The 13,439-nt window shown below is 43.2% G+C and overlaps 1 protein-coding gene across 1 annotated transcript in view; it reads left to right on the top strand.

The window, feature by feature from the left end:
• LOC308101393 (uncharacterized protein) overlaps positions 1 to 1,124 on the top strand; it is a gene marked incomplete at its 3' end in the record, with an annotated part of 39,698 nt that extends 38,574 nt beyond the window's left edge. Inside the window, exon 4 of the mRNA XM_080450816.1 lies at positions 1,038 to 1,124. Coding sequence (XP_080306942.1) covers positions 1,038 to 1,124 — 87 coding nt within the window. The remainder of the gene's footprint in view (positions 1 to 1,037) is intronic.
• Positions 1,125 to 13,439: the final 12,315 nt, after the last annotated feature.

Consider the following 13,439-nt stretch of genomic DNA (forward strand, 5'->3'; position numbering starts at 1 on the left):
GTTGACTGACAACCCCTTCAGCCAATGATAATTTTTCCCCTTCAGCCAATCAGCAGTTCACCAGTCTTAATGTGACGCGACGGGACTTTTGAGACAGCCATACCCAAAATGGGTTGCCTTTTTCGGATACAATGGTGTCACTGCCCGCCCCTACCGGTTCTCTAAATTTTTATTTTTAAATAGGCTTTGTCATGATTAATTGACCACATATATGAAGTTAAACAACTAAATTCTATCCAAACGATATCTTATAAGTAAATTCCGTGCCTCAAAATAGAAGTTAGAGAGCTTTTTGAAGTAAAAAAATAGCGGAGAATTGGCCGCACAAGAAAAAGATGGCTGCCGTTCGTGTTTTGGGCTCACTCGAACTCGCCACCTGATTGGCCAACGTAAGCTGTCAATCACAGAACAATGAGCGACGACGCTGATAGGCTCGGCCGTTTGGCATACACAGCCAATATTGCAGAAAGGCGGATCAGGCCAGACTCACTCCTGAAATCAAATAGAATTGAGATTTCCGGAGGGAGGGTTTACCAGGCTATCATCCTACCATACGCTGAGATCTCACGTCTGGTCGAGACCAGTTGTTGACGTTGGCTGCGCCCGTTTATTCCATTCTAGACCTGCGGAGCAGCATTGTCTGACTGTCTGACAGGCATCTGGACACATAATCCACTCCTAAATGTATATCTACACACTAATAATTAATCCCTGTGAAAATATAACATTTTATAAAGTAATTTAAACAAACTGCTTTAACAGTCATTCAGTTGCATTGGCTATTTTAAAATAGCAGATCTGCAAGCTCAAAAACGGGTCGCATCGCCACGCGTTGTGAGCTTGTAGATCTGCTATTTTCAAAATATACGAGCGCTTTTGCGTCGGGACTCCCGAGTCCCGCGGTCGGGACTGCCGACGATCTTTTCATGGACAGTGAGGTGTACAAACTTACAGTAGCTTGTCCTATGTTATGGAGTTCTGTCATAGAGAGTTCTGTTATATGTCTATGTTGGTAACGGTTGTATTGCCACTTCCAGCCAGATGAACCATCCACAGAGCAGCGTAGTGTAAAAGTGCCCCCTACAGGTATTTGGTCAGCTTTCAGTGTGGCCTTTGGTTTATGATCTGTTGATCAGAATAGGAAGAAAAAATTGAACTAGAACTGAACAGACAGTTAGTTCCTGGAGAAACTGAAAGCTACACGGAGTAGTCTACCATGCTAATTTGGACAATAGTTTGTTGTCTCCGCCAGGCCGTAAGGCATGGCGAGAGAGTATGTTTTACCCCCTGTCCGTCCGTGTGTGTGTGTGTGTGTGTCCGTCCGTCCGTCCGTCTGTGTGTCCGTCTGTGAACAGCTAATCTCCCGCACCGTTGGCTTGATCGCAGCGAAACTTTGCACACACACTCCCTGGATGCCAATTCAGAACCTCTGCCCCAAATGTTTCACATGGGCCTGTTATAGCGCCACCAGGAGGCCGATTTGTGCAAAACATATATTTTGACAGTACTCCTTCAGTCAGATTTGATCCAAACATCACGCAAATCAGTACACAGTGGCCCTCATTTATCAACGCAGCTTATAAACCGGCTTATATTTTTCCATATATTCGGCCGTACACCAACGTCGAAGTCACATTTATCAACGAATCCTACACAGCTGATCCGAGCCTACATTTGGTCCCAGGCTTGATAAATGTCACGGCTGGAACCTAGCGTCATTTAAATAACACGCCCTTAAATATTCTCAAAACGCCCCGATTTTACGACATGAAGAAGGACCAGAATACGACCAAAGACATCAAAAGCCAATGAGAAAGAGTTTCCCCCGCCTGCCTCGCCACACACGCACACGCACACGCCCCCCCCCCTCTCTCTCTCTCTCTCTCTCACACACATACACACACACACACACACACGCCCGCCCAGCTGTGTTTTTCATGTATTGTAATCCGTACCGTTACCGTAGCGGTACAATCTTTGTCACTAGGCTTGTAGCCTACATGAATGACATATTATGATACCAATCACATCGCCATGAATGGAATACGTTTGTATATTAATTTATTTAACCCATACCGAGCAGTGCACAAGCAGTCATGTAGGATATTCCCCGTGAGACGGCAGTGGTTTCGGTCCGTCCCGTTAATAAGAGATTGGAGCGTCGGGTTTATATCCTTAACACAGCCAGATTGCAGTCTTCAAAACTCTCTATGACAGAACTCCATAACATAGGACAAGCTACTGTAAGTTTGTACACCTCACTGTCCATGAAAAGATCGTCGGCAGTCCCGACCGCGGGACTCGGGAGTCCCGACGCAAAAGCGCTCGTATATTTTGAAAATAGCAGATCTACAAGCTCACAACGCGTGGCGATGCGACCCGTTTTTGAGCTTGCAGATCTGCTATTTTAAAATAGCCAATGCAACTGAATGACTGTTAAAGCAGTTTGTTTAAATTACTTTATAAAATGTTATATTTTCACAGGGATTAATTATTAGTGTGTAGATATACATTTAGGAGTGGATTATGTGTCCAGATGCCTGTCAGACAGTCAGACAATGCTGCTCCGCAGGTCTAGAATGGAATAAACGGGCGCAGCCAACGTCAACAACTGGTCTCGACCAGACGTGAGATCTCAGCGTATGGTAGGATGATAGCCTGGTAAACCCTCCCTCCGGAAATCTCAATTCTATTTGATTTCAGGAGTGAGTCTGGCCTGATCCGCCTTTCTGCAATATTGGCTGTGTATGCCAAACGGCCGAGCCTATCAGCGTCGTCGCTCATTGTTCTGTGATTGACAGCTTACGTTGGCCAATCAGGTGGCGAGTTCGAGTGAGCCCAAAACACGAACGGCAGCCATCTTTTTCTTGTGCGGCCAATTCTCCGCTATTTTTTTACTTCAAAAAGCTCTCTAACTTCTATTTTGAGGCACGGAATTTACTTATAAGATATCGTTTGGATAGAATTTAGTTGTTTAACTTCATATATGTGGTCAATTAATCATGACAAAGCCTATTTAAAAATAAAAATTTAGAGAACCGGTAGGGGCGGGCAGTGACACCATTGTATCCGAAAAAGGCAACCCATTTTGGGTATGGCTGTCTCAAAAGTCCCGTCGCGTCACATTAAGACTGGTGAACTGCTGATTGGCTGAAGGGGAAAAATTATCATTGGCTGAAGGGGTTGTCAGTCAACGGTATTACTCCCGCCCAACTCCAGCACAGCCAATATTGCAGAATGGGCGATAAGGCCAGACTCACTCCAGGAATCAAATAGAAATGAGATTTCCGGAGGGAGGGTTTACCAGGCTAGTAGGATGAAGCCCACGTCAGGATATATTGATAAATGCCGAAAGGTGCGGTGATCTCGCTCTACGCCCATTATTTGGGCTGCACCACGTTGATAAATGAGGGCCAGTACAGTGGCCCTCATTTATCAACGCAGCTTATAAACCGGCAATACAACCGTTACCAACATAGACATATAAAGGTAGACGCCTCATTCGGCTCTGAAGCGTCTGTATCTCGGGCGCGCTTCCTGCTTCCGCAGGGCTGTCGTGTGCGTCACAGAAGCGGAAGTTCGGTAGGCCAATCAGAGGCAGGTGGGGGCGGGTCTTTTTGTAACCCAGCTCTTAACCCTTTGAGAGGCAGCAGCTGTGCGCAGCATCTAGTTAGTTGGAACTTGGCAAACTCCACACTCTATTTGTGAAATTCAAATAAGAGACATGGTCCTTTTTCATATCAAGGTCCATTATTTATTCAGCATTTGAGTCACGGAACACCGTTTGATAAGCTTTAGCCTCTCACACCCAAAACGTAGAATATGTTATCGTTCGATAAGATGTTGTCAAAATAACAATTGTTTACGTTCTCTAATTGTGTACCTGTATAGTAAGTAATGCAGATGTTTAACAATTTGACTCTTGACAGTGTGAAATGTTATACTCAAGATTTAAAGATCTATAAGGGTCCATTTGGTTATCAACTCTCCATCATTTAGCTGGGTACCACCTGGAACCCCCTCAAGGACCACTGGTGGTTCCCGGACCACTGGTTGAGAACCATTGCACTGACAGGTCCCGGAAAAGACGCACTGTGATTGGCCAGTAGTCAACTCACTGTGAATGCTGTGATTGGCCAGTAGTCACTTTGAGTGACAGGTTCCCTGCGGAAGACAGAAGAGCCGCCGTGTAGTGCGATACCAGTCGCCCCAATGAACTGCAGAGGCCAATGAGGTATCTAGGTTTCTAATATCTATGGTTACCAACATAACACACTGATCAGGCAAGATGGTGTTCAACACTCTGATGGATCAATCAGTGTGTCAGAAGGAGGAGTCTACAGGTGCATAGGACGGAGAGGGAAACCAGTTTATGACACTGAACACAGTGATGCAGTCACAATAGACACAATTGGTGAGTAGGTCTACTTTTTTTTTAATAAATGGTGTGTGTGTGTGTGTGTGTGTGTGTGTGTGTGTGTGTGTGTGTGTGTGTGTGTGTGTGTGTGTGTGTGTGTGTGTGTGTGTGTGTGTGTGTGTGTGTGTGTCCTAATGCTATAGCCTAATCTAATCTATTTATTTCAAATACTATTTTCATTGCCGTCATACTGTGTCATAGTGCCTCAACCTTCAGTGACAAGATCTACTCAACCTTCAGTGTCTGGAGCTACTCCACATTCAGTGCCTGGACCTGTGGAACAGATTCCTCCACTTATAGTGGGGCTGATTGTGGGTTTTCTGGTTGTGATTCTACTGACCATCCTTCTGCTCCTGCTGTGTCGATACAGAACATCCAAAGGTGAGAACCACTCAAATATAGTGATATAACAGAACCAAAAAAAAGTATGTTGTGACACTGAAGAGCAAAGAACTGATGTGTAGCCTAAAACAAACATATTTTGCTCTTTTTAAAATTACAGATCCATGTTGTGTCAGGTAGGTACAACTCTCTGTTTCTAGAACTGTTGATGAAAAATCTCATTAGTTAACTGGAAGTGTCAATTCTCTACAGATAGTCTCTTTATACTAACAGGTGGTGAGGGGAGTTAATTCATAGTAGTGGTAGGGGCACTGCCAAACTGGTGTGTATAAAGGATAGGGGTGGCTGTGCCAACCCAACACTGGTGGCTGTAGGAAACGGCACAAAACAAGAAATAAATAATCCAAGCTATCCAATGAATGTTACCTCATAAATGTTTGCTAACCAGCCTGAGCACTATTTCTATGCTAATCACATTCTAGACTGGTGGGTGTGTGAGTTAAAACACTACCTGTGTCGTATCACACTGACTGCTCATAGATCACTTGCCTCGTATCATATGTGCTCATGATCTGGGAAATAGCTAAGGGCGTTACTAACTAACGTCTATGAAAAAGGTGACTTGTTGACTAACAAAATTAAAAACATTAGTCAACAAACCAACTATCAGCCCTGTCTGTCTCATCTTAAAACATGACCATGTAGATCCTGTTTGCTTTTAAATATTTATCTTGATAGATCTGTCAAGTCCCAGGGAACCAATCAGGACGCTGTATCCGACCAGAGGACCAACCACAGAGGGAGTCCAGAAGATGGACACTCCCCACTTGAGGATGGTCAGCTTTTAATCCAATCATAATCAATCAATCACATAACAGCTGATCAATAACCTGACACTGACATTTCTGCTTTGAGAATGGGACTTCAATCAATCAATCAATCAATCAATCAATCAATCAATCAATCAAACAAACAAACAAACAAACAATGTTATTTATTTCAGATGAGCCTGCAGCTGAGTCTGGTGATGATGTATTATAAAAAATATGGTCAAGAAAAAGAAAGGTGAGTAAAACAAAAACATGGTTGAGGTTATAATATGAACTGTATGGCGGCTGTTTCAACTCAGCCCACATTGGTTGTTTATGAATGGGTTTGTGACAATCATTTGTATAAGTAACTGTACTTATTATCTAGCTATAGCTAAACAGACATAAATGCGTTCATCACGTGTTCATCATGTAAAGTAATGTGTATATCTAGTGAGCTAAACATAAATAAACTGACATAAATGTTGTACATTTATTCACAATCATTGTACTGGTAACCAGCTTAAACACAAGTTTTCCTAACAGAGAGTTTCCTTCACAGAGAAGCCTGCTGAATCTGATCCACTTGAGAACTGCTTGTATTCTGAAGTGAAAACTGGATCAGCCACAGGTACATTGTGTTACTCATAACTAATTCACAAACATTCAGAGACATTTTGCACAAACTTTTCACTGAACATGTGATAAATCATCAATAAATCCACAGGTTAAGTGGAAAATTAACATTAGTTACTGGTGTTAATCTACCAGTTGTCAAGGGGAAACAATCTGTTGGACAGAATTTGTACTCCATGCCAAAAAATATGATTGTCCTTTTAAAATAAAAACAGTGCATAGTGAAACTTGACCAGTGTATTTTTTAGCTTTGCTATAATCCCTGGTCAGGCCTTGATTGAAATCACCAGGTTTGTGTCAAGCAGTCATCCAAGATTAATTCTGACGTCAAGATAACTAAGATAGTTCCTTTGTGTCAGAAGTTATTAGGCTCCTAGTTCATACTGTACTTGAAATAAAGGATAACTACTACTAATAATAATAATACTATCACGACAACAGATCTCAGGCAGTTTGTATAGGAATGGAAGTTGAGCCACTTCTGACAATGCTGTGAGTTGCTAAGGAGGCTTAAAGCCTTTACACACCGGGGGCATTACATTATAATATTTAAGTTCTGTGTGAATTACTCATAATTTTGCGCGAATTAATCACAAGAAAAAATGCCCTTTGTGTCTAAAGAACTTTAGATGTGTTGCTACAAAACCAGATTTGTGACACACCTCCAGGAAAAATAGTCAATGTTTTCTCTTATTCTCTTAATAAATTGTTAATAAAAAAATTAATAATTGCCTTTGTTGCATTATACAACGGACCACTTATTTTTCGGGTGACTGACTTCAATGCTAAAGTGGTCCAGCTGACTTCCAGGCAGCCTACAGTATCTGCCCTGCCAAGCCAAAGTGCAGTAACTACGAAAAAAAAACACACTGAAAAATTAGTGTGTTAAAATGAAACATGAAGGCTAATTTGACCTTTGGGATACACAAATAAGTCGGTGTGTCCAAAAACGTAGTTACTGCACTTTGGCTTGTCAGTGGCTGTCATTCCCAAAATGAGAGAGACGTGCAGACAATCATGTTTATAATAATAATAATACATTTTTATTTACAATGCACTTTACATTCTCACGAATCTCAGAGTGCTACAATTAAAAGCAAGGCATAAAAACAGCATAGGCAACAAAACAATTACAATAGACCCAACTAGGCTAAACTAAAGGGCCAAAATTTAGAAATCAAAACTCAGTACGAAAAACAAACAAAGTCCATGAAAATTTGAAAAATGCTTTTTTTAAAAGGTAGGTTTTTAGTCCATTTTTAAAAGCATCAGTGGACTGTGGTGCTTTCAGGTGGTCTGGGAGGGCATTCCACAGACATGGGGCTGTGTGACAGAAGGCCCGGTCGCCCATGGTGCGGAGGTTGGTGTCAGGGACAACAAGAAGGTTGGTGTTGTTGGAGCGGAGGCTTCGGGTGATGGGTTTTGGGTTGAGGAGTTCTTTGAGGTATGGGGGGGGGGGGGGGGGGGCGTTGCCGTAAATGCATTGATGGGTGCGAAGGGAAATCTTGTATTCGGTCCTGAAGGAGATGGGGAGCCAGTGAAGTGAGCGGAGGGTGGGTGTGATATGGTCATATTTTCGCACTCTCATCAGGACCCTAGCAGTGCTGTTTTGGATGTATTGGAGCCTTTGGAGGCTCTTTCTAGGGATCCCGATGAGTAGTGCATTGCAGTAATCCAGCCTGGAGGAGATAATGGCGTGGATGAGTTTCTCAGCATCTGGCAGGGTGAGTGTGGAGCGGAGTGTGGAGATGTTCCTGAGGTGAAAAAAGGAGGTTTTACACAGGTGTTTAATGTGTGCCTCGAAGGTGTAGTAGGCATGAGTATGTAAATTTCTGGCTTTCTGGCTTAAATTACACATATTCTGCAAATGTCGTGTTTATTTTATTTACACAGTTATTACAAACCATTGAATCCAGTGCAGTAAACTATGATGAATATGGTGCAAATAGTATATGTCATAATTACAATCAAAATCATGATTAATGAATTGGAGTGATTACATGACTGAAACATTCAAACATTATGACATGAGTGGTGACATGAATGGTTACTTGTCAATAAGTCAGAGTGTTATCTGTGGGATGATAACATAATCCAATAAAGGGAAACAGTATTATAATCCAAGAATCCTGATCCATTCAGGGTTCTGAGTCTGTAGTGTTCCAGTGAGTCTGCTTTGGAGATAAACATCTGAAAATAGAAGAGTTTCGCAAACCTTCAAAGCGAGTTCTCAATCACACTTAAAGTCAAACCTTGCGTTAGTGAAATGAGATGCAACTGTCATATGTATCCATCGTCCAGGTTCTGTGGAACATTCCTGAGGGTCAATAGGTCAGTTTGTGCAGCCAGGGCTCCTATGTCATGTAGATTGAGCCATCAGTATATGACAGAGAGAAGGGCACAAATGTGTCCATTTGTTCATCCAATATTGTAAGTATGGAAACTGTATAAACAGTAATTGTGCTTCTATATCGACCTATAGTTACTACAAAGGTGAGGTGCGGGTCCATTTTCACACCCAGGTTGGTGACTGTGGATGAGAGGGGGAGATTTTGATCAGAGAATGAGATGCTGGTTATGGGGCATGATTTGATCTGGTGGGGGGTGCCAATTAGGATGGCTTCAGTCTTGAAGCTGTTTAACTGAAGGAAATTGAGGTTCATCCACGCCTTTATCTCCTCCAGGCAGGTGGTCAGTGTGGATGAAGGAGATGGTGCCGGCAGGTCTGCAGGGGGGGTGACGGAGATGGTGGTGGCTGGTTTGCGGGGGGGTGGGTCAATTTTGAGGTACAATTGAGTGTCGTCGGCATAGCAGTGGAACGAGATGCCATGCTGACTGATGACGTGGCCGAGGGGGAGCATGTAGAGGGTGAAGAGTGTGGGGCCGAGTACGGATCCCTGGGGGACACCGCAGGTGACAGGGTTTGTCCGGGATTATTTCTCCTCCCAGGGATACGCACTCGGTTCTGTCGGAGAGGTAGGAATGAAACCAGTTTAGAGCAGAGTCAGAGAGACCAATGGAGTGAAGGCGGTTGAGGAGGATGTCGTGGTGAACAGTGTCGAATGCTGCAGTCAAATCAAGCAGGATGAGGAGTGATGGGGAACCTACATCCGCTGCCATCACTAAGTCATTTGTGACTCTGACTAGGGCTGTTTCCGTGCTATAGGCTGCACGGAAACCAGACTGAAATTTCTCAGCGATGCTGTTTATGTCAAGGTGGTCCTGGAGTTGTGCTGCCACAACTGGTGGTTCTAAAAGGTCCATGTGGTGCATGGTGGTTTAGGCTGACTGAGGACCATCTGAGTCAGCCTGAATCTCACTGAATAGGCCCATTGGCCTTTTACCATTGAATTAATGACATGTATCTGGAGGACTGATATATAATATTGATATATCAACCCTTAAGCTCCCCAAAATGGGGTGAAATATTTCCCCTCCCCAAAAACTTAATGCCATAGAGCAATAGTTAAGTATCTTTTTTCTTTAAGAAATTAGAAAACTTCAGAAAACTTTATTCAGAATTCAACAGAATTATTCAGGTATAATAAACTAGAGATGATTGAACAGATCTTATTCAAATATGACTATGTTCTGACTTGTGTTGTGTTGTGTAAGGAACAGGAGACCCAGATGTTACTTACGCCCAGGTTAACCAGCAATACAAAGGCAAAGCCAAGAAAAAGAAAGGTAGGTGACTCTACTGTACCTGCACCATGTCAATACACAATATTCTAGGATTTGTTCCTCAATAATGCATCTGTTCCAGTAAAACATAATAAGAAAACACAGCTCTAGTTCTGAAAAGACAGACATGTAGGCCTACAGCCTTGTATGGTTAAAGGCTGAAGATGAGTAATAATACTGAGAATAAACATATTGCTCTGCTTATAATTTCTGCTTACATTTTCCATTCCCTGAATCACCAGCTCCAGAGAAAACTGAAGACACCATTTACTCTGAGGTCAAACCAGGATCAGCCCTCGGCGTGGTAAGATTATATAATAGGGCATCCAGCCACTAGAGGATGCTGTTAGTTAAGCAGTGACAGAGTTTTGAGATGGTGTTACCTTGTTGTTAAAACACTTTTGTGTGGTGGTTATTATGAAGACAACACTGATGATACGTCCCAGGTGCATCCATGTGATGTTTTTTCGTTATAGTTATTCTATTTATAGTGGCTCTGTTACGACCCTGTTATGAGTCTAGGGCACAGGGAGTACAAAACACGGTGGTATGGTGCAAAGAAAAGTGATTTATTTACATTAAGGTGATTTGACAAGATAATGGCATTTCAGGAAGGACCAAGACGTAGGGAGGCAGGGCAGTGCCAGTGATTACAAAAAACCTTTAAACTAACTCAGGTGTGTTAAAGCTTACCTAACTAATCTAATACAGAAATAACCCAAAATAAACCTAACTTAACTTACTATATTAAATAAACTAACAAAATACAGAATTGGCACATACCCTCTTACTAGTGTTTCTAAACAGCATATAGGTACCCTACATGTGTGCAGAATGTAGCCTCCCCAAGCTTACCTTGCCTACCCTCGTCATAAGGTCAAACATGGTCTGAGAGAAATAGGATGTCCAAACCTGGACCTGAGAGAAACAGCATGTCCAAACCTGGACCTGAGAGAACTTGGACATGCCTAGATGCGAAGAGAGAGAGTCTTTTTTCTACACATGAACAACAGTCAGCTTATATGGAGGATGAGACAAGTCATGATTGGTCCACAGTAGCTTGAGATGTCCCCACCAATCGACCACATGGTAACTGAAGGTGCTCTCTGATTGGCCCACCACGCTGGAGAGCCACGGACCAATGGAATGGACAGAGAACTGGATGCCATCAGCCAATCATAGGTCGGGAATGGCACACTAGATTTGCATAGAACAGGACACAGTCAGTTGTCTGGCATCACACACTAAACTTGCATAAGACAGGACACATTACATACAGTACATACCATGGGATGTAACATCCCCACCCTTTAAAGAACAAACTTCAGTTTGTTTACCAAGTTTAACAAGTTTAAGTTAAACACAAGACAAAGCATCGGCTATTACATTTTCAGAACCCTCTTTGGTTTTATATCAATGTTGTATTCCTGTAGTACCAGAGCCCAGAACATGAGTCTCTGGTTGTGGTTATACATGCGTGACAGAAAGAGTAAGGGATTATGATCGGTGTATACCGTAACAGGAAGGGGACTGGATCCAACATACACATCAAAATGTTGGAGAGCCAGCTAAAGAGCTAAGGCTTCCTGTTCGATGGTGGCATACTTCACCTGATACTTGTCAACTTTGCAACCGGAGGCGTCCCCACCCTTTAGAAATTCTCCTGCAAGGGTTGGACACTTACAAATACTTAGACATAACTTAGACATAACTAGATCAACCGGAGGCATCCCCACCCTTTAGAAATTCTCCTGCAAGGGTCGGACACTTACAAATACTTAGACCTAATTAGTATCCAACATAATCACCATAACAAACAAGTAGGCTAATACTATCACTACATTATCACACCCGAGTAATGATATAGCACCTACATACGAGTAGTGAAATTGCTACATAACACAGAACACAGAGTAGTTAAAATCATCACATAATGCCACCCAGTAATGAATATTTACTACATACCACAGAGTAGCAACTACCACCACATAACAGGTAATGCTACCACTACATATAACACCCGAGTAGTGATAACACCACATAACAAGTAGTGATATTTCTACGTAACACAAAGTAGTCCTTTCTCCACATCATTACATAACACAACACAACACAATCGGGTAAAGAATATGACTACATTACACAGAGTAGCACCATCGTGATGATAGTACACAACCAAGTAGAAAACACTACATTTAGAGACTCAACGAGTAGTACTCACTACATTTCCAAGAACCTGCACAGGTGTTCAGTGGCTGATCCATACCTTGATGTACCAATGATTTGTTTTTACTGAGCAATGAGGTTAACATGTGGAGTCGTGCTATATGCATCTTGACCCGGGACTCTTGGGAGTCAGCCGAACTAGAGAAGAGCGAATCTAGGCAGGATCTTGATCCAGGAGTAATCACCTTGGGCCTTGCCCTTGTGTCACCCTCCCGATCAACCGGAGTGCTCACACCACTCGGTTTAAATGCCACATCGTCTCCCCCCATAGCACTAGCTGCCCCCCCATTTGAGTTCACCGGATCGGCCTGTGTTGGCAGAACCAACAACCTCCAAGTTCACTTGTCTAATGAACGTCCTTGGTTTCACACTTCACCGTCCCCTGTGAAACCGCAGCACTGAATCTGTCCACTGTTAACAAATCACCCATACCTTGCTCAAATTTACAAATTTAGGGATCAGCCATAACACCCTCCCAATCAAAATGTGTCATTTTTCTCTCTTTACTATGACAAAATCAGGTTCCACTTTTCAACATAAAAACGAACAGGACACAGTCAGTTGTCTGGCATCACACACTAAACTTGCATAAGACAGGACACATTACATACAGTACATACCATGGGATGTAACAGGCTCATAGGAATTTATAGACTATGTGACAACCAGGAATAGATTGGTGACCACCGGAGAGACGGGTGACAGCCGAAATGTAGACGGCATCCGGGAGCAGTTTGGGTTGGCGCCCCAGTCTGTGTCTTCCGTGAGGAAGAAGCCCAACAAATCCACGGTGAGGCCTTTAGGAGGGCCATTCAAGCAAGCCGCAAAGGGAGCCTGCAGTACCACCACGGGCCAAGACAACATCACACCAAAATGAAATGTTTGGAGCAGGGGAGTCTGGTGCAACGCTCAGGTCCTGGACCTGGTGAGACGGAGGAGGAGCCCGGCCAGGAGGCCATCCACAGAGCCTAGTCCCTCCACGTGCCAGAGTATCTCCTCTCCCCCTTTCCTGGCAGAGTAGTTTCGGACAAGCGTATTGAGTGGCCCTGTCTTTCCCTATTTAGGACTGACCGTGGGTAGCTACCAGGGGCCTGTTCCTCAAAAGGTGAATTAGAGCTCCACCTATCCTGGCTTAATTTAGCCAGGATTAGAGCTGAGTCGGTTCCTCAAAAGGTGAATTATCTTGAAGATTAGTTTAGCCAGTTCACCCTGGCTAAGTTTAGCCTTATCCGATTCCTCAAAAGAGAATTGAAGCAAGCCTAGCTTAGTTACCATGGCAATTTAGCTGTGAAGTTAGCCTGGTCAGGAGCAGGCTAACAGCCAAG

This window comes from Gymnoscopelus braueri (assembly GCF_963280865.1).
Source record: "Gymnoscopelus braueri genome assembly, chromosome: 15".
Classification (NCBI taxonomy): domain Eukaryota; kingdom Metazoa; phylum Chordata; class Actinopteri; order Myctophiformes; family Myctophidae; genus Gymnoscopelus; species Gymnoscopelus braueri.